Source organism: Portunus trituberculatus, chromosome 42, assembly GCF_017591435.1.
Source record: "Portunus trituberculatus isolate SZX2019 chromosome 42, ASM1759143v1, whole genome shotgun sequence".
Classification (NCBI taxonomy): domain Eukaryota; kingdom Metazoa; phylum Arthropoda; class Malacostraca; order Decapoda; family Portunidae; genus Portunus; species Portunus trituberculatus.
The window spans coordinates 7,394,438-7,416,937 of NC_059296.1; the positions used below are offsets into that span (position 1 = coordinate 7,394,438).

The 22,500-nt window shown below is 46.0% G+C and overlaps 1 protein-coding gene across 1 annotated transcript in view; it reads right to left on the reverse strand.

Moving 5' to 3' along the window:
• The window catches only part of LOC123517571 (homeobox protein rough-like), a 23,970-nt gene extending 11,899 nt beyond the window's left edge, over nucleotides 1-12,071 (reverse strand). Inside the window, exons 1-3 of the mRNA XM_045277804.1 lie at nucleotides 11,268-12,071; nucleotides 4,327-4,438; nucleotides 3,982-4,104 (exon numbers count right to left, since the gene is read on the reverse strand). Of these exons, the coding sequence (XP_045133739.1) occupies nucleotides 3,982-4,104; nucleotides 4,327-4,438; nucleotides 11,268-11,877 (845 nt within the window). The 5' untranslated portion in view covers nucleotides 11,878-12,071. The remainder of the gene's footprint in view (nucleotides 1-3,981; nucleotides 4,105-4,326; nucleotides 4,439-11,267) is intronic.
• Nucleotides 12,072-22,500: the final 10,429 nt, after the last annotated feature.

Sequence of the window (22,500 nt, forward strand, 5' to 3'; positions counted from 1 at the left end):
TGTAAACTTTTGATACAAAAAAAAAAAAATAATAATAATAATAAGGTACGGGTGTATGGTGAATTAATGGTGGTGGTACACTTTTGTGAAGATATCTTTAGTGTGGATGAGGAGCAAACGCTAATAAATGAAGGAAGACAACCGGATTTGATTATTGTGGAGGAATTACTGATATAGCGGCAACGTACACATCCTTGGTGCCGTTATGGAGTGATTGTAGTATTGCGACTCTTAACTACTGGTAAGGACTGAAAAGTTAGATAATTAGATTTACAAGTAAGGAAATGAGTAAATATTGTGTTGAAATTTTCAAACCTCACTTAAGCAGAAAAAAAAGAGACCATTGTTGATATGAGTGTATTGCTCCATGTATATATTTAGTGTGTGGGGACGATGTGGATGTGATGCTTAAAAAATAGTTAAACTCGCGTACTACATGCATATCATACAAGTTTGACACCGATTGCAAACACTGAAGTAATTGTAGAAATGTTCTATAGATGAACCTTCGTCTTTGCTATCCTACATGTGTTACTAGCGTAGCTTATCTTAAACAATGGCGTAAGGGCGAGCTGCTGCAGTTTTTTGTGCATCCTTTGTGTTTCCTTGTGTTCTCTCATGTTCGTGATGAATTATAATGTTGTATTAATTCTTCGTGGGTGATGCGACGCTTAATTTACTTTGATTATTTGATCTATTCATTGCAGCATTTCGAGGTGTTTATGTAGTCCATGTAAGATTATGTACCGTAGTAGGAAAATCAAATGAGAATCTGATTGATCATTAATGTAAGCTTTGAAGAATATTCCAAATGAGAGGCCGCACTGGCTAAGCATGTAAACACAAATGAGCGGAAGATTACTCAACGCTTCACAAGATTGTATCGCCTTAGTGAGCAACGATTGGCAACGAGCAAATCTGTGATGAAGGCAGGCTGGCTCAGGTGTCGCCCCGTCTCCCCACCCCCTCCCTGGCTGTCCATCCCCCATCCCACACCAACGCACCGCGCCTCCTTCCTTCCTGTGTGTGTGTGTGTGTCAGCATTCATCATTCCCTCTCATTTAATTCCTTCTATACAACCACCAGCGATCCATCCACTTCCCAGGCCACCATATCACCTCCACTCACACCCCAACATCCACCTCTCTGCTCCTTGCTCTCCCTTTTTCTGTTTTCTCCACAATTTCTCCCGCTCACTTCATTCGTTCCCGCGTTTCCTTCAGGCGTCCCTTTTCAGTACCTTGCTCCCTTCTCCGTTTCCCTTCCCCTTCCCAGCTCCTCTCCTCTCCCTTACCCTCCCTTTCCTCCTTCCCTTTGAGACAACCCTTGTTATGGAGTCTCGTCACTTGCTCGGCGCTCTAAGTCTATCTGGATTAAACGGAACTTAAGGGGCTTCACTGAGGGGGAGAACAAGGAGGAGGAGGAGGAGGAGGTGTGATATTATCTGTGTGTGCGTGTGTATGTGTGTGTGTGTGTGTGTGTAAGAGAAAGTGGTAGGTAATATGCTAAGTGGAGTAGAAGAGGATGATGGGTAAGAGGAAGAGGAACTGGGACGTGTGCATTGTAGTAGTACTGTACATGTTGGTATATTATGGTGTGTGAGAGAGAACGTCTAATGAAATAGGAGGGTGGTGGTAGTGGTGGTGCATGGTGGTGGTGAAGATCATGTACTTGTAAGGTGATAAGAGAGGTGGAAGAGGAGGAGGAGGAGGAGGAGGAGGAGGAGGAGGAGGAGGTGTGTAGACGGAGCAGAGGAGGGGAAGATGAAGAAAGGAAGAGGCTTTTCAGAGGGAGGAGGAGGAGGAGGAGGAGGAGGAGGAAGAGGAAGAGGAAGAGGAAGAGGAGGAGGAGGAGGAGGAGGAGGAGGAGGAGGAGGAGGAGGAGGAGGAGGAGGAGGGTCTATGAAAGGTGGCGAACGGACAGATGTTGTGTGATCAGATTAAAGGTTTGAAGATTACAGAATGAACGGACAGTGAGAGTCGGGATGGGGGGAAGGGGAGGATGCGGAGAATGAGCTAGTGGGGGGCGGGGGAACAGGAAAGGAGAGGAGAGGGTGGAGGGGGTGAAGGTCTCTGATTACACGCAAGAATTAACCAGTAAGCAAGAAGGTACTATGTGACAAAATGAAATTACTTATGGATGAACGAAAGTAAAGAGTTGCTGTGAATTACGTGTGTTTGTGTATTTCCATTCGAGCCTCGGTGATGTTACGTTGAAGCTTAATTTTTTTGTTTTCAGTGGCTTATTTAGTAGTTTATACCGTAGTACATGTGTAAGTTCACAGTATTTCATCCTCCTCGTCGTATGGAATTTTCCCGCCAATTCGTCATTAATGTATATCCAAGTTCGCTCTGTTATCCTCTTCCGTAACTCATCATCCTGTCCTTAAGATTAGTGAGTGAATCAGCTCTGTGCCTCATCAATCTTGTCGGCAGTTCAATGTAATACTTCCCCCATCTGTTAGTATCAGTTTCTTTCCTCCCTTAACACTGCTCGGTCTCAGGTTGTATTCAGACCATCCGCCAGGTGACTGTGAATTACTTGAAAAAAGTATAATGAACTGCAGGAAACCCAATACCGATTTTCCTTTTAATGGGCAGGAACTTTCAAGTTCCGGAGAGGGAGGGAGGGAAGGAAGGAAGGAAGGAGGAAGGAAGGAAGGGAGGCAGACGGGACGCACGGCAGCCCTAGGAGTAGATAGCGACAGGTGACTCTTCTTCCTCTCATTTACCCATGTCCTCTGATTCCGAGGCGTGGGGGCGGCAGGGTGGGGATAGGGTGAAGGGTTGGAAGTAGGGTGCAGGGGTGGGAATGAAGCGCGGTGTTCACTGTCACGATGAAATGGACGATTGTAGTAAGATAACGCATTCGTGATTTATCTCCTCAAAGCGCGCTCCCCTCTACTAGTTAGCAGTGTTTTCCGCGTATACTCTATGGTGTAGGTAAGGCTGCACGGGGCTTGAATGCTGCATGTATGGTGTGACGGGTGGCTGTCTTTGGGCCTTGTTAGCTTCCTTGGTTTTAGCCTGTACTTGTCTATCTGTCTCTTAATGTAACACTGCTTAACTCGATCACTGCTAAACTTTTTTTTTCTTATTATAATCACCTCTAGCTTCCTTTTTTTTTTTTTTTACAATCATCTCTAACTCCCTTTTTTTTTTATCATCACCTCCAACATTCCTTTTCTTTCTTTTTTTTCTTTTTACCATAATCATCATTGACTTTTTTCACCATAATCAACTCTCTCTCTCTCTCTCTCTCTCTCTCTCTCTCTCTCTCTCTCTCTCTCTCTCTCTCTCTCTCTCTCTCTCTCTCTCTCTCTCTCTCTCTCTCTCTCTCTCTCTCTCTCTCTCTCTCTCTCTCTCTCTCTCTCTCTCTCTCTCTCTCTCTCTCTCTCTCTCTCTTTTTTTACCACAATCACTTCCAACTGTCTCTTTCCCCTCACCCCTCATAATCAGGTTTAGCCCGTTGAGTACCATGACGCGTTTCCATATTATTTCTGCTTTCTATTTAGTTATTTTATAGAGCTCTAGAAACTTATGTGGGAGATTAAAATAGTGAAGACTCCGGCCATTAATCTTCTGACCTCCATAGACCCTTCCTAGTGTCAATCAAATGGTCTAATCGTAAACAAATTCCAATGTAAAAATGTGTTCCAGTATTGAAGAAGTTAACTTTTATAGACATAAGTACTACTCTCTTGAATAGTTCCGTGACCTATAAAATATAGAATAAACCCCCATTCTTTCTTTCTTTCCTAATGTCAATGGAAACTATACATTTCTACGACCCTCTGAGTGTTAACAAGAGTAAAAACAGAAAAATTGTTCAAAAGAGATTACACATTGTTGCACACCGTCTTGTCAGTCACCACTCCGCAATACCTATACCCACACATACCCTCTTCACATAATGCTACTCTCTCCTACCACCCCTACCCATCACCCTTAACACAGTAACATACAACAGGAGGCACGTTACCTGTACTGCTGGTCCATGTGTGCCTTCTCGATGCGCTTATCCTTGGCTCGGCGATTCTGGAACCATATTTTGATCTGCGTCTCCGTGAGGTCCAGTGACTCAGCAAGCTCGAATCTCCTCGGTCTGGGAAAGCGCCATGGAGGGAGGAGAGGTGGTGTTACTGCATAGGACTGTTGTTGTTGTGAGTTGTGGTGGTGGTGGTGGTGGTGGCTGTATGGTAGTCTTTAGTGCACATGAGCATAACACAAGAAAATAAGGAAATATGGAACAACGATAAATGTGTGTGTGTGTGTGTGTGTGTGTGTGTGTGTGTGTGTGTGTGTGTGTGTGTGTGTGTGTGCGTACCTGGAGATGTACTCGTTGCGGTGGTACTCCATCTCCAGCCGCAGGGTCTGCTCGGAGGTGAAGGTGGTCCTCTGCCGCCGCTGGCGGTTGTCTCGCCGCCGCCGCCGCGCTACTGCCAACACAGACACACGTGGGTTACTTAAACTTAACTCTTCCTTAAACACACACACACACACACACACACACACACACACACACACACACACACACACACACACACACACACACACACACACACACACACACACACACACACACGTTCAGGTATACACGGTGAAGACTTAGTTTCTCACCAGACGATGATATTCACGAAGAAGAATCTTCTCGCCAAACAAGTGTTGATATTTGCCTCATGAATGGTGCTACAAGTTATTTATTCCCATCATTTTGAAGTCTGCGTCAGCGAGGTGTTCAGCATGTTCATCGGTCATGCAGATCATAAGCTCACTCCACTCTAATATTCGATAGATGTATTGTAATGTCAACACGGGGAAACCTTCTGACATATACTATTGAGATATGCAATATTGTCAAGTACAGTGAAGAGGCGCTACGTGATAAAGGCTATTATATGAATTTTTATTACCCGGCATTTACAGCGCTGAGATGTATGTATGTATGTATGTATGTATGTATGTATGTATGTATGTATGTATGTATATATATGTGTGTATGTATGAATGAATATACTGTATTTATGTATGTAATTACAAGTGTGTATCCTGTTAGAAAATTAGGCATATGAATTTGTAAATGTCTATTTGTGTAACATTCTCAGTAATTTCTCTCTCTCTCTCTCTCTCTCTCTCTCTCTCTCTCTCTCTCTCTCTCTCTCTCTCTCTCTCTCTCTCTCTCTCTCTCTCTCTCTCTCTCTCTCTCTCTCTCTCTCTCTCTCTCTCTCTCTCTCTCTCCTCCCTTTCCTTCCCCAGCCGCAACAAATGAGTAATAATCGGTTAAACACGTTGTATTAGGTGAGCAATTATGTGTGTGGCTGCGGGAGACGAGGGGGAGATGGAGGGATGGGGGGGAGGAAGGGAGGAGGGATCTGGTGTGGCGGTGGGGAGGCTGGGAAGGGAGGAAGGGAACCAGGAGAGAAGGAATGGATAAAGGACACATCACGGGGCCGCATCATCAAAGGCGTCATCAATACTTCACACATGTTGACGTTCTCAGTGTGTGTGTGTGTGTGTGTGTGTGTGTGTGTGTGTGTGTGTGTGTGTGTGTGTTTATTCTGCGATGGTTATTCACTGTGACTATATAGGATGCAAGTTTAATTCATATACTGTATACTTATACCTGATTTGCGTATTGTTCGTCTGTTGGTGGTATGGTATGTATGTAGTGTTATTGTTGTTGATGTTGAGGCGTACCAGCGTAAAGAAGAGTAGAGGATATGAGGGAAAAGAGCGTCGTAATTCAGAAATGATTGACTTGGGGAAATGTTAAATGATCGGCTGATACGAATGTCGAAGTTGTATGAAGGAATATAATGATGAGATAGATCCGTATGAGCTAAGTGATACATGGTCGTGCGGTATGAATACAATACTGGGAGGAAGTAAACACCGTGCGAATAACAGACAGTTATTAGGAAACAGTGATAGGGAATATGAGTACGTACATGTCCTGTATCTTAAAACGGTTTGGACTATTGTAACATTGTAAGAACTACTCTCAAAGGCCACAGGGATAGTCAGTCTGTTTCTCGTGAAAGTTTAACACCTGACCATAACAGACTCGTTGCTCTATGACTAGAAGGATCAAAACATCTTTTAAATAATTCTGATAACTTTCGCCAGATGCTAAAAGTAGAAATAAAATACTGCAGTGACTGAAAATACAATTCCTGGATTATGGATGATGGGGCAGTAAGCGTTACCTGTGTGCCGTGTGGGGCTTGGACAGCAGGTGAGCAGGGAAAGACGTGCTTATGTGATGATGGAAATTTGAGGCGAAATAAACACTCGGAATTATCAAGAACGAGGGGATAATTTGTACGCACTGTGCGGGACGGTGTGGGGAAGTGTGGATGCCACTGGTAATATACTATGAGAGGAAGAGGAGGGTGTGCGAAAATGATATTGAATTTGTAGAGTTTAGACGATTATAAGGCAGTGTATTTTTATGTGCCATTTGTGTTCTGTACATTTTGGTGACTATAAAAGATAAAATATGCGTAAATGGCACTGGAGTCTGCGTGATGAGTTGTGAGATAGTGAGAACCTAAGACAATATGTGTTTGTAAAGTTAGTTGATTGTGAATAAATGTGAGAGGAATCGTGGTGGTGACATGAAATAAAAGAAGTTAATTTTATATCCGTAAGGTTCCGACAGCTATCTTCCTGTGTTTCATCACCACTCACTCACTTACCCAAAGCTATACAATAGGGGCTGTCAAATTAGAGGGTTGTGTATAGGAAAAGATGTTTCTAAATAGTATTTAACCCCTTGAGTACCATGACGCGTTTCCATATTCATTCTGCTTACTATTTGGTGATTTTATACTTCAGAAACTCATGTGGGGATTAAAATAGTGAAGACTGTGGTTATTAATCTTCTGACTTCATAGACCTTTCCTAGTGTAAATAAAATGGTCTATTCGTACACAAATCTCAAGGTAAAAATGTGTCCTAGTATTGAAGGGGTTAAGAGGCGAGTGAGAAAAAAGTCTGCGTAAAGAAAACACTAAATGAATATTAGTACTACCATTTCATAAAGAGAGAGAGAGAGAGAGAGAGAGAGAGAGAGAGAGAGAGAGAGAGAGAGAGAGAGAGAGAGAGAGAGAGAGAGAGGTAAAAAAAAAGGATTATCCAAAATTATGAGAACTGTCACTTTCGTATTTTTTTTTTTTTTGCACGACTATATTCATCCCGCGGCGTATACAGATAGCCTGAAGTGAGTTGGGAGATAAGCTAGATGGATGAACAAAGATCGGGTGAATTGCATGATTAGGTTCAATATTGGATGGCGGAGTGACTAGATGAAGTGACGACGAGGAGGATGTCTCTCCCAAAATGAGGTACCTTGATGTATTTTAAGGCTTTATAGTGAGTTTACGTGGGGATGAATGAGAGAGAGAGAGAGAGAGAGAGAGAGAGAGAGAGAGAGAGAGAGAGAGAGAGACTTAAACAAAAATATCAAGTACAACTATCAAAGCACAATGAACAACGATAACGATAACGATGATAATGATGACGGAGATGATGAAAGAAGGAAGAGGATGATTGGTAGATAGATGATGGGGGAAAGTCGATAGGGTGGCTTATGAGATGGGAAAGTACACATTGACAGAGGGACAGACGGAGAGGAGGAGGAGGAGGAGGAGGAGGACGAGGACGAGGACGAGGAGGACGAGGAGGAGGACGGGAGGGAAGGTACGGGAGGAGATGAAGGGGTGTGGGGAGTGAAGGGAAGGGAAGCACGTGTCCCTCCCATTATCACCACACACCTGAGTAAAGCGCCACAATACTGCCCTTCCACACACACAGAGAGAGAGAGAGAGAGAGAGAGAGAGAGAGAGAGAGAGAGAATTTAAGTCCTCGCTAAGTATATATAAAGGTAACGCCTATGTCTCACCTGGGCAGCCAATTACCAATAGCAGAGTGATGCGCGTTCTGTTATGATCCGGAAGTGGTTGACTCCGACCCGTGTCCAGTTTGTCACTTCACTTCCTCATTGCCTTTCCTTTCACCGTCTTCCTTCTGATTCTTTTGTCTCTGTCTTTTCTTGACCTGGTAACCTTTTGTCTCTCTCTCTCTCTCTCTCTCTCTCTCTCTCTCTCTCTCTCTCTCTCTCTCTCTCTCTCTCTCTCTCTCTCTCTCTCTCTTCCTTCCTTCCTTCCTTCCTTCCTTCCTTCCTTCCTTCCTTCCTTCCTTCCTTCCTTCCTTCCTTCCTCCCGTACATCACTATACTTTCTTTCTCTATACCCTTACCATCCCTCCGTCTTATTCCTTTCTTTATCTATCCAGTTCTCACCTGTCATAATTTTCCTTACATTTACTTATTCAACTTTTTCCTTTTTAATTTATCTCTACTCTTTAACTGTTATCCTCCCTCCAATTCCAGTGTGCTATACCAACGCCCCTCCCCAAGCGACCCTATTGTTATGGCGCCTTAAATCCCATCAATCAATCACTCCCAGCCGCCACCTCCTCCCCCTTCTCTGTCTTTCTCTTTCCCTCTCATTGGTAGTATAGGGAAGAGTGTGTACGTATGCCATCGGTGACCAGGATGTGCCGGTGTGATGGTGAGGTCTGCCGTGGCGCATGACCATCCCATTAGGTTTGTCTTTGTTGTGTCATTCTGGCTTGGGTTTGGTAGTTTGGGTTTGGTGTGTGTGTGTGTGTGTGTGTGTGTGTGTGTGTGTGTGTGTGTGTGTGTGTGTGTGTGTGTGTGTGTGTGTGCTCGTATTAAAGTAGTGAAATGATAATTGATGGTGAAAATGATAGCAGCATTAACAATAACAACTTTAAAACAACAACAACAACAACAACTACTACTACTACTACTACTACTACTACTACTACTACTACTACTACTACTACTACTACTACTACTACTACTACTACTACTACTACTACTACTACTACTACTACTACTACTACTACTACTACTGCTACTACTACTACTACTACTACTACTACTACTACTACTACTGCTACTACTACTACTACTACTACTACTAAATAATGACAATAACGAATGTTCACTTCTATCTCGATAAATCTCTTCTCACATTACATAACTCATTTTTTTCCACGGAGCTGGGCATTTATTCACACACTCAGTACATAATTCATTAGATCTCTTCCTGATACTCTGTTATGCATAGGACGGCGTGCTGTTTACTCTGATGCTGCTATAACTTTGTGTGTTATTTGAGTTTAGTGTGAGAATTCCTGTTTAAATACCTCTCTCTCTCTCTCTCTCTCTCTCTCTCTCTCTCTCTCTCTCTCTCTCTCTCTCTCTCTCTCGCACCTCGGTGTTTAATTATAAGAAGTACATTAGGGGCCGGATATTGGAGGAAGATTTCAATTATTATTGGTGCGCGGCGGAGGGCGGGCAGCGGGCGGCGGGAGGGCGGCGGAGTGCTGGGCGACGCGGCGGGGCAGCGAGAGTTTGTGGCCATCATTTGTTGTTATTATTATTATTATTATTATTATTATTATTATTATTATTATTATTATTATTATTATTACTACTACTACTACTACTACTACTACTACTACTACTACTACTACTACTACTACTACTACTACTACTGCTGCTGCTGCTGCTGCTCTTGCTGCTGTACATATTAGTAGTATTGATAATGATGATGATACTGGTAATACTGTAGTAATATTGAAAATAGTGATAATAGCAATGATTATAATAATAATAATAATAATAATAATAATAATAATAATAATAATAATACTGATAATTATGATAATAATAATAATAATAATAATAATAATAATGATAATAATAATAATAATAATAGTAATAATAACTACATTAATGCTAATCATGATAATTGATGACAGGGATTGATAATTATAATAATGGTAATGATTAGTATAGTAACAGTAATGATAAAGTAATCGCTGCTCTTCAGTGTAAAGCTTTGGCTATACGTTTAGTAATATCTGTCATAGTTTACGTAATATCAGCACAGGCAGTCTTCAAGAGGTATTGCATCAGCACTGTGCTGACAAGAATTGCCGTTACTAATAGGGAGGTAATGAAATTAGCTGAGGCAATTATAGTAATGGCAAAAGCGGTAATAACGGCAGCAGCAACAATCTGTCGAGGCAGTAGCAGCATTCTTGAGCACCCCAGACCATGTACTACCCCTCCCGCTCCTCCATCTCCTGCTGCTGCTGCTCCCACCGACAGTAATTAACACCCGCCGGGCTGGAGGTGTTTGCTCGCTGGGAGAGGGATCGTTTCCAAGGCCGTGAGGCGGTGCGCTGCGGGGCCGAGGCAGGTCTGCGGTCCCGCCACCGTGCCACACCACCGCCGCCACATGAGTGAAGCTGCTGGCCAGTCATTCGCTGACAAACGAGCGGAGCATTGTGTGGCAGAGCATGGCAATGTGGCGGACGGGGAGCATAACTCACACTCACACTCACGCCAGGACATTTGTTTGTGTCACGTTAGTGTTCTTGAGGTTGTTATAATGACGATGACGACGATAGTGATCATGATAATAATAATAATAATAATAATAATAATAATGATAATAATTATAGTAATAATAAGTAATAATAATATTAATAATATTAATAATTTTATTATTATTATTCTAATACTATTATTATTAATTATTGTCATTATTAACATTTTTATTACTATTTTTATTATTGTTATGTAGTAGTAGTAGTAGTAGTAGTAGTAGTAGTAGTAGTAGTGGTGGTAGTAGTAGTAGTAGTAGTAGTAGTAGTAGTAGTAGTAATAGGAGTCATCAACGTCATCCCTATCATTATCATAACAACAGCAACAACATCAATATCAGCATTAGATAAATGTTCCGGCGTGGGTGTTAGTTATGTATTTCTTGCCACGCATCATCATTATTATTATTATTTTTATTATTATTATTATTATTATTATTATTATTATTATTATTATTATTATTATTTAACGCGTATCAAGAACGAAATTTTATGAAATTTTCATTAGCGATGATTTTCACAGTGGGGTGAGGGTGGCCCGGCGGCCTTCGTGTGATAATGAGGCAGACCTTGCGGTAGTAAAGGCGATGGGGCCTCACGGGATGGACCGGCGGCTAGTCATGGCGGTAATGGAGTCAGCGCCGCACAGTTTGTCAGGGGAAGATGACCAATTCCTCCCGTTGTGTTCCCTATCCCCAGTTCACGCGGCTCCCCAGCATCAAGCATCCAGCTAGGCAATTTTCACCAGGAGTTTATGAGGCGGTAAGTGGTAGTAATACTCACGGAAGGCAGGCAAACCGGGAAAGGGCAGCTGCAGGTCAGGCAGGCCACGAAACAGCTCGGCTCCCACCAGTCCGGGGTACCACCATGACTCCACGCCCACGCCGTCACCGTCATGTGAGCGGCCCTGTGTTCGCTGCAGCGTCGGCGACGATGGCGAACTGTTGGTAGCGGATGAGGTGGACGTGGTTGTTTTGGGAAGGTGTGTTGTGGCAGCTGTCGGAGCAGCTCCCCCTCGCCCGAAGTGGAATCTTGGAAAAGATTGCTCTGGCGGAGAGGGCGTCGGTGAAGGTGTAAGGGGCGCGTCCTCCCCCCGCCCTCGGCCAGGAGTGATGGTCAGTCCTGGAAACAATGTCACTCCGGCAGAACGCCTCTGTTTGCTGGCCACCTTGTCAGTCTCACGATGACTCAGATCCAGTGGCGTGGGCGTGGGAGTAGGCGTAGGCGTGGATGTGGATTTTGGTTCCTCGCGGGTGGGTGTCTCGAGCTCTGTTGGCCGTGCCTTGCCGTCCTCCTCGGCGGCCTCCATCTTGAGTTCGAGGCGTGGGCTGGCGGAAGCTGAGCGAGGCTCCGCCTTGGGTGTGAGCGTGGTGGATGTGTTGTGGTCACCCATGAAGGATGAACGTTAGCTGATCGGTGTCAGTCTAGGTGGTGGTCTTTTGGTCACAGTTAATAGCGAGTCACTCTCCGCACTGCATCACTGTTCACACACTGGTTCACACGTGCCTCACACACTGAGTCCAGCGGCGGAAAGTGAGCTGGGTGTGACGGGGCAGTGGGTGTGGTGGCGGGCAGAGGTGTGGTGGTGGGCAGGTGGCTGGACGGTGTGGTCTTCACGTGACCCCGGCCAGCACGTGCTCAGGTGGGCCGGGGGCGGGGCCGCGGCTGTCTCGGGTTGCCAGCAGCATCACCAGTTTGGACATCGCTACGATCGTATAAATTCATTTTCGAGAAGAATAAAATGTATCATTGATAAACTGTTGCTTGCAATCGCCTCTTTGCCTTCTTGAATCGGCATCAAACAATTAACAAAGTAAACACGGTCCTCGGTACCGCCTGATCGCCTGGTGGGGGAGGAGTCCGGGAGTGACGTCACGGAGCCTGAGCTGCTCTATTGGCTGAGCAGGAAATGAGAATTTGGTTTTGAAGGGGACAGTGAGGGGAAAGACGAGGGGACGCAAGGCGAAGCAAATCGGCACACGGAAACCGCCCCTCCTTTGCCTAATATACGAATGATGGCCAGGTAACATATGTGCAATCAGCGTTATAGTGAGTTGCTTATTGCGATAACGCGGAGCACACAACGTTTGATGAGGCTCTTGGAGAGGTCATTCACATGCAGCAGCAGCAGCAGCCGCAGCCTGGGAAGACCAAGTGGTGAGGAGGGCGATAGCAAGGCGGTCCGTCATTCTGTTGATGGCTTACATCCTTCTCCACTGTTATTCCTATTCCCGCTATTATCTCCTGATCCAGCTCTCGCTTATTGGCCAGAAGCGGCAGTCATGGGTAATGGAAACAATAATATTCAGAAGTATCAGTAATGAGCCACACTGCCATCCAACCGCTTGCAAGCCGCCGCCCCTCTGTAAACGATATTGCTGCCGCTCACCCAATGAACGCCCGCCCCTTCCAGGTCCCGCCCACCGTCTTGCAAGAGCCCCGCCCATTGGTTCTTTTGCAGGTAGCTGCTGGTCCACTCTAATCGGTATTCAATAATAATGTTTCCCGATTAGCCTTTTACAATATGATATTTTCTTCCCAAGCAAATACTTCATGATGCCTTTTATTTCATCTCCCTCAGAAGGCTGGGAATGGACCAGGCGCAGCCCCCGCCCCCTCTCCAATTGTTAGCGGCGGTCATCCATCATCGCTACAAATTCTGGTGTGGGGCTCTGGCCATTACCTCTCCCTAACTGCCGGTAAGTGCTTAATGAATTGATGCTGTAATTGTGTGTACCCCCCCTCCTGCCGCCCCTTCCTCTCTCCTCTGTATGGCGCAGCCTCCCTCTCTCCCTCCTTCCTCACCCCTCATTTGCCCGCTGTGTCATCCGCACGTGTTGGGTGGCGGGGGGAATGGTGGTGAGGAGGGATGGGGAGGCACGGGCCCGGCCTTTAGGGTTACGAAATGGAAACACATCACCAAGTATACCTTTACCTGGTGGCTTGTGCAGCGCTGAGAGAAGCGAGGAGGCGCAGCGCTGCATGGTTGGCTTTGTCTGTGTATTGTATCTCCGAGGCCTTGTATTCTGTAGCCTTCATTACGGCATCTTTGTATTACTGAGGAACAAATGCAAGACAAGGAATGCAAATATGAAAGACAAATAGATAACAAGATTCTATGAAAAAAATAAAAAGACCTCTTGGCGTTTTCTGCAAATATGAGGAACAACAGAGCCAATATCAGACTAAAGATGACAAAGTGAGAATGAATAATAATAATAATAATAATAATAATAATAATAATAATAATAATTCATACGCGGATTAAGATTATTATAACCAGTTTTTTCTTTATTTTCACTCATGCAGAAGAACAAACCACAGACTAACTACGGACAAACCCCCATCAGTATGCCACTATAATATGTCAGCATGTATGTAATGTACGTAGCAGTGTAAAACAAAAAACTTTAAACTACGAAAGCGATTATAGCAAAAGTACGGGAGTGGCTTTGATGTGTCTTGGCGGGGAGATGGGATAGGATTACAATAAACGCCGACGAAAGGAGGATCCGGGGAAGACAAAGTGGCAGTAACCCTCGTAAAGTATAGTCTTGCGTGGCTGGTGTGGGCTTACTAGGGTGTCTTGAGCTATACAGTATACATGTTACACCTTGAAATTTTAACAGGGGCAAGTATAACAGGGGGGGTGATGGGGTAGTTGGGTGTTCAAGGAGTGAGAATGAGGTCAAGGGAGGGGGATGGGTGGTAGAGAGAGAGAGAGAGAGAGAGAGAGAGAGAGAGAGAGAGAGAGAGAGAGAGAGAGAGAGAGAGAGAGAGAAATGGTATATGTTCATGGAAGAGTAATTTAAAAGAAAGAAGGTTGATATAGGAACGGTGGGAGGAGGAGGAGGAGGAAGAAGAAGAAGAGGAAGAGGAGCTAGAGGAGGAGGAGGAGGAGGAGGAGGAGGAGGAGGAGGAGGAGGAGGAGGAGGAGGAGGAGGAGGAGGAGGAGAAGAAGAAGAAGAAGAAGAAGAAGAAGAAGAAGAAGAAGAAGAAGAAGAAGAAGAAGAAGAAGAAGGAATACAAAGGAATACAAAGGAAAGACCAAGCAACAACAGACACTGGGGTCCTTATTAGGCTGCTTGGTTAACTATTCTATACTAACTACACAGTGTGAGAGACAGGACAGGAAAGCAGAAGGCTCCTCCCCACCCACCCATCCCACCAGCCGAAGCCGGCCGGAAAAGGAAAGGCACCATGTGGTATTGAAAAACCAAATGGAATTTTAGAGGATAGAAAAAAGTTGTAATCTACGTCTACTCTTGTTTGTGGGGGACTATGTAGGTGCTTGACGGTTATGTAGTGTGGTGAATGTGCGTGTGGGTGGAGTCACAGTGTGGATGTCGGAGGGGTGGTGCGGCAGCCTTGCCTGGCGCTTTCAAGGGAGGCAGCTGTCAATCAGGCCCCAGCTCCGTTCACTCCATTGAGTAAGCGTACTTTCCCTTGGAGGGACGGGAGGAGAGGAGGAGGAGGAGGAGGAGGAGGGGGAAGAGAAAAAAGAAGGAAAGACGAAGAAGAAGCAGCAGTGTTGATTAAGTGTCCATTTCTCACGAGTTAGTTTGAATCTTCCTATGAAATAAGAAAATGGTGAACAAACAATTAAGGGCAGTTTGAAATCTATAAAACATTGTCATATTTTTTTGGGACTTGCGTTAAGTAATGAAGATGACACACCTGGGACAGCCTCATGTACTTGTTAGGGGGTGGTTAAGTCCTCACGTCCTCCTCACCAGAGCTTGAGTTCCAGTAGATATATAAAATGAGTATATTATTCTCTCTCTCTCTCTCTCTCTCTCTCTCTCTCTCTCTCTCTCTCTCTCTCTCTCTCTCTCTCTCTCTCTCTCTCTCTCTCTCTCTCTCTCTCTCTCTCTCTCTCTCTCTCTCTCTCTCTCTCTCTCTCTCTCTCTCTCTCTCTCTCTCTCTCTCTCTCTCGAATCTTAATTTCACCAGGAATAGAGTGGCAATGAATCATACAGTAATATCATCTTCAGTATTGAGGTGCGAGGCGGGAGGCACCATGAGTAACGAGACACATCGGCGCGGCGGCTGAGTAGCGGCTGGTGAGGCATTAAGATGTTATAATAAGATGTAATAAAGTGTTAATTGCGCCCCCTGGAGTGCATACCCGGATCATAACTCCCGCTCCGTCAGGCAACATGGCGTCTCGCACATGGCCTCTATACCCACACCCTGCTCTCACTCCACATTCCATTTTCCTTCACTCTCTTTTCGGTTTGGCTTCGACGTATATCCTTCACACGTGCAGCCTGTCAGCCACGCCAGCAGCCACGCCCTGAATGCCGTACTGTGTCCTGCGTGACGGTGGCTGCCTGATGAAGCGTCTCCTGGCGGGTGGAAGGCGTTAGGGCCGCGTGATAGCCTTTCCTGAGCCTTTGTACTTCGCCAGGCTGAACGAAAGACTCCTCAGGGTGTCTCCAGGGCGGCCTCACACACCAATTACTTGTTCATTAGCACTCAGGGTCTCGCGGTTAATTGAGGGCGGCGAGTACGTCTCCATTTCAAGGTGATGGTGTTGGTGCTGGGTAGTGGTGGTGGTGGTGGTGGTGGTGGTGGTGGTGCCAGGACGTGGTGGGGCGGTGGCCATAAGACAGCTGTTCCTGGCTGTGCGAAGAGATGGGTGATTGGTAGGGCGATGGTGGGGAGTAGAGGGAGATGCCGCCTCATGGGACACCTGCTGATGGTATGAGAGTGATTTGTTGGCGTCTTAATATATGAGCATGGTGGGTGTGGCTGTAGGCGTGTGGGTTGGAACAAGAGAGTACACTGTAAATAGGATCGGCGGCTTCACTGGTGGTTGTCAATGCAGAACGAGTGGTGTGAATGAGGAGCAGGCGTGTTAATTGGGTGCAGATGCGGAGGTAATGAGTGTGGGAAGTAGTGTGAATGGTGTGAATGTTTTCGTAATGGGTGTGGACTGTGGGTGTATATAGGGTAAAGGTTGCTACATTCGTGCTGCTGGTGATAATTCAGTTAGGTTAGGTTAGGCTGGTGAAATTATAGACTAGGGCAAATAAGATACAAAAATCTAATAAAAGATGTGGATTTTTCTTGGTGTGGATGCGGTGGCTTGTTGATGTGGATTGTATGGGGAAGAGGAGGAGGGCCGTGGCGTGTATATGTGAGAGTGTGGATATAGAGGTTGGTGAGGTGGACAAGTGTGTGGATAAGAGATGGATACGTGTGTGGGTATAGTGAATACGTGTATGGGTGAGAGGTGGACAGGTGTGTGGGTGTTAGGTGGATAGGAGTGTGGGTGAGAGGAGGGGAGATGTGGGTGTGTGGGTAAGGAAGACCTATAGCCATTCTGAGCACTGGTTATCCTTCATGGGAGTGGGTGTCGGGGCTTCCTCTCCCCCACCCCACCATCTGTTGTCTTCCTCTTCCTTCCGTCCGGACTTCCACCTCTTCCTCCTCCTCCTCCTCCTCCTCCTCCTCCTCCTCCTCCTCCTCCTTGTGCACCCTTATATTAGTCAAAGATTCCTTCCTCTACTCCTCTTTCACGTTTCCTTGAATATGCTCCTTCAAAATGTACTATACTCTCCGCACGGAAATCTCTCTTATTTCACTGTTTCCCTTCTTCCTCCTCCTCCTCCTCCTCCTCCTCCTCCTCCTTCTCCTCCTCCTCCTCGTCGTCGTCGTTGTGCTCTTCATTAACCACAGTCTATGTTGCCAAAAGGATCTGAGTAATTATTGCCTGATTTGTGTGATATTTGACGATTTTTGATTTTTATATGTTGTATTTATTTTATGTAGTCGTATTATTCTATACAGTAATGATAGTAGTAGACGACAGCGGGTATGTAAATGAAAATAAAAAAAGATCAGCACATAATAAGAGCTAATGAGTTGTACGCCAAGAAGAAAGAAATATTGATTATAACACGTGAACTTATATTCTTGCATTACCACACTTTGTTTTCTCAGCTAGGAATGATACCGGTGCATCTCCCGAACCATAGTAAACAAGCAGACACGTGGACTCTTTCCTGGAATCCCTTACCCCGCGTTGTAAATGTAGAGAAATGTCATGTATATATATTCACAAAAGATGCGCCCATTTGTGTCTCCATCGAATTCCCGAATATTTGGCGTGTTTGCGATGCTTCTCTAAATACTTCTCCATGTCAACGCTTACAGAATATCAAGTTTAAATGGAGTGGCTGGTGTGTGTTTGTGTGTGTGTGTGTGTGTGTGTGTGTGTGTGTGTGTGTGTGTGTGTGTGTGTGTGTGTGTTGTGCATTAGTGAATACACTCTTACACTCTTCCTTTGCGTGCGTTCAGCCCAGTGTGCACAGGTCAGCGACACACACACACACACACACACACACACACACACACACACACACACACACACACACACACACACAGTGGACGGCTCGCCTGACACGCCGGTATAAGCTACCCACCGGAATAACTGACTTTCCAGGCCTCTGAAAACATTGCTTACAAAATTTTCGCGTGTATGGATGCAGTCACACACGCGCGCGTGCACACACACACACACACACACACACACACACACACACACACACACACACACACACACACACACACACACACACACACACACACACACACACACACACACAATCTAAGTGGACGCAATTTTAGCATATCGTTAGTATCGTGTGTGTGTGTGTGTGTGTGTGTGTGTGTGTGTGTGTGTGTGTGTGTGTCTGTCTGTGTGTGTGTGTGTGTGTGTGTGCATGTGTTTGTGTTTGTGTGTGTTTATGTATGTAGAATAAAAGTGTGCCAGTGTGTTGAGGTTCAGTTGCGTATGTACAGTCTAACCAGTGAAATACGGACCTGTATATTCACGTGTGATGCTGTAAAAATCGTGACGCCCTGTTGGTTGCGGCAGTGACGACAATGAGCACAACGAAGATGGTGACGATGAGTGTGAAGTTCAGTGTTGCTTATCTGTAGCAATAATGGTATGATAGTGCTGATTCTGGTGCTCATAATGGTGAAGTTGGTAGTTTGTATTTTTATGCTGCAGTTGTACTAGAATTATACATTAGGAGTGCTGGTAAAGAAAAATAGAAAAAGAATGGAACCAAAAGAAGGAATGAAGGGAATGATGAGGTATGAATGAGAGTTAATGGCTTGGTAAAGACGAATGATGGAGTGGAGCAGGGGTGGAAGGAAAGTGAAATCGGTAAATGTCGAAGAGAGAGAAGAGGCAAGGTGATGGATGAGGTGGAAGTGAGAGGAGACAGTGGATGAGGGGTGGAGCAAGTGTATAGGCAAGGCGAGGAGTGGGATGTAGGTTTAGAGGCACGGGTGGAGAGAAGATGAGGGATGACGTAAGAGTAAAGGAAAAATGAGGATCGAGAGTAAGGTGATAATAAGAGAGTGAGAGTAAGGAAGGAGGGATAAGGGGAAGAGTAAATAAAAGGATAAACAGGAGTATGGAAAAATAAGTATGAGGTAGGAATGAGGGAGTGTGGGTAATAGATGATGTGTATAGATGAGAAATGATGCGTGAGTGAGAGAGAATGAGTAAGAGGTGAGGCGAGAATGAGGGACGTAGGTAAGGGCTGAGGGGTGAGGGGTGAGCAGCGGGTCCCCTCACACACACGGTAATGGCCAGTAAGCAACTATTACCGCACCATCGCCTCACAAGGGCCCATAAACTGCCCAGCTTCTTCCCAACCCTTGGCGGGGAAACGAGAGCCAGTGGTGCCAACGGTCGGCTACAGGCACGCTAAACCTCTCTGCTGGAAACCTTTGCCATAAGAACCCGTGAATTTAATGGACAACACTGGAGGGCGTGGAGGAGGAAGTGGAAGTGAAGGGGGTTGGGAGGTGGAGGTCGTGGGTAACAGGGTGGTGGTGGTGATGGTGGTGGTGGTGTTGGGGTCATCCTGTAATGTTAGCAAAAACCATCTCCTAGAAATGGAAAATAGAATTGTGATGTGAGCAGCAGCGGAATATTGGAGGAAGGAGGGTAAAGGAGAACCGACGAAAAACGTCTGGCAATATTGGAAGCGAGAGGCATTTTCCGCGGGGCTGGTATCATTTCTTGCCACTTGCACGCTCTTCCCATAAAATCCTCGTGTGATTGGAAAACGCTCACGGCCACCAGCGCTTCCCACAGGCCGAGGTAGCAATCTAATCGTTTATTTGATTAAAACAAAGGAACTGAGGAATATATGTATGGCCATAAACATTGCGCTTCGGTGGTAATAGCCCGGCCGACCTCGCTTATCGTTTGTCTTTGTTTATTTGCTGCACAGATGGCGAGTTCCCATTGGTTCCATCTATTAGTCACGACAGAGCGCGGGCGGTCACAAGGCGAGCACTGATTGGCTCTTTGGGCGGCTAATGAACCAATTACCGAAGCGGGTACAACATTAGCCATTTTTCCTTCCGACCGAAAGAAAACTGGGAGGGGGACGTTTTCCCCGCCGAGGGAATATTGCAAGTTGGGCTCGTACAGTTTAACAGTCAAATGCCGTGCGCCGCCCAACAAGAACCCCGCGACATGATGAATTAGTCTATTACAAGCACACTAGAGGCCACTGGCTCCACCTTAATGGTGTTTACCCATGAAAGGCTCTCTCTCTCTCTCTCTCTCTCTCTCTCTCTCTCTCTCTCTCTCTCTCTCTCTCTCTCACACACACACACACACACACACACACACACACACACACACACACACACACACACACACACACACACACACACACACCGGCGCCTCTTCCAAGAGAAGTAACCAGTCCGACTGACAACTACACCCTTGATCGACCAGCCGCAGCAGCCGGACACACGCACCTCCCTCTTTCCTTCCTCCCTACTCCCCCACATACCCCTTCCTCTCTCCCCTCCCTCCTTCCCTCCTCCTCATCCCCCTACACTACAGCGGTGGCGAGGCATCTCTGAGTTCACCAGAAGTAGAGAATAAAATGCTGCGTGTGTCATAATCTGGTCATAGGCCAAGGGAAAATGTTTGTACGTAGTGTGGGAAATGTGTGTTGGCTGCGGCAGGAGGATTGAATGACGGTGGCGTGTCTTTGGCGGCGGGCTGATGAATACTTTGACGGTCCGTGACTTTGCTTGCTCTTGTTGTTGTTGTTGTTGTTGTTGTTGTTGTTGTTGTTGTTGTTGTTGTTGTTGTTGTTGCTGCTGCTGTTGATGGGATGACTTTTTCGGGGTATTTGGTGTCATATTTTTGTTTCCTATTTACGTGGTTTGGTTTATATTGGGTTATATTAGAACTTTTTTTCCTCTCTCCATGTCTTGAAGCATTTTAAGTACAGCAAACATGAACGTGATGGTGAGGGTAAGATTGTGTAGGAATGTATTGAGTTGTGAATGGTGCATGGACAAGATGTGTGTGTGTGTGTGTGTGTGTGTGTGTGTGTGTGTGTGTGTGTGTGTGTGTGCACAACCTTGTAGCCAAGTGTCAGCAGTAGTGAGCTATGAGGGAATAGAGTGGTAGGATGGAGAAGGAGGAGGAGGAGGCGGCGGCACCGACGATGGATAAGTGCAAGAGGATTACTTCATTTGCGAGGGTGAGTTCTCCTTACACACACACACACACACACACACACACACACACACACACACACACACACACACACACACACACACACACACACACACACACACACACACACACACACACACACACACACACACACACACACACACACACACACACACACACACACACACACACACACTTCTAAACCCTTGTGCTATAATTTAAGCAACACATTCTAAACTTATTTCATTGGTCGCTGTTTGTGGGACGTTTATAATAATTTTGCGTCTGATCCTCTTCGCACGTCAGACCGTGTAAGTACCCGCTAATGGAGGAGTGAGTGAGTCCAGGGGGGTGGAGGGAGAGAAGGGGAAAAGGAAGAGTTGGGGAGAGGCAGGGAGAGGTGAGAATGAGGGGAAAAGAGGGAGAAACTAACCTATCAGAGTTCAAATAGTCGTGTAACACCTTAGGGTTCCTCGCCTGACTGACTCTCTCTCTCTCTCTCTCTCTCTCTCTCTCTCTCTCTCTCTCTCTCTCTCTCTCTCTCTCTCTCTCTCTCTCTCACATGATACACATTTTACACTCTTCCTCTCTTTCTCCGCAGCCTTCTCTTCCTTCATAGTTGTATTTTATGCCTCTTAATAGGTGTGAGGAACACTTTTTATGGTGGCCTTGCTAACACATCCACTGCCAACATGACGGAAAAAAAACCTCCTCAGACATGACGAAATCCATGCAGCCTGGCTCAGAACACTTCTACAGCCTGACGTAAACAGCCACAGCGCCCACAATGTCTGATGCAAACCGCCTTAGCGTCGTCAAAACATCCCCGTTGTTTTGATCGTCTGAGTGCTAGTTGTAGTGTCGCCTAGCATGGAATAACGTGTGGTAAAGGAAAGGGACCTGAATGGCACCAATATATATATTTTCCCTTCCGTCAGCAGTATTCTCTCCTTTATTTCGTAAAACGTGCACACTGGTGTAAGATTTTCCCCCGCGCGCTAACAAGTTTTTTCCCCTTAACTCTGGTAGGATTTTTGTCGCACAAGTCCCCATCGCATGTCTCGCGCCAAATTGAGTCTGAATGTTCCGACAATATTTCCATTTGGCGGGAAAATCAACGTCTTTCGGCATCATCCATCACAGTGAACGTATCCCGCGTGTCCGCCTTGGCCCGCTCCTTCGCCCGTGCGCCGGAGACTCCTGGGGACGAGATTGGCAGGTGTGGAGAACGTGAGGACCGGACGGCACTGCTCGGGGAGGAGTCTGAGAACTGGCATGTGTCTGCAGCTTCGTATTTAATCCTCTGGTCGCTACATCCCCTCACCGCCGCCGCCACCGCCGCCGCTGCCGCCCCCGATGCCGCCGCCAAGCCAAGCCAAGCCGAGCCAAGCCAAGCCAAGCCAACCACCGCCCGAGTGAATAATTGCAGAGTGAGATGGTCTGATTGATGGTGTCGGTTTCCAGTTGCCGTGCCGTCAAGCAAGATCTGCCATGGGGATA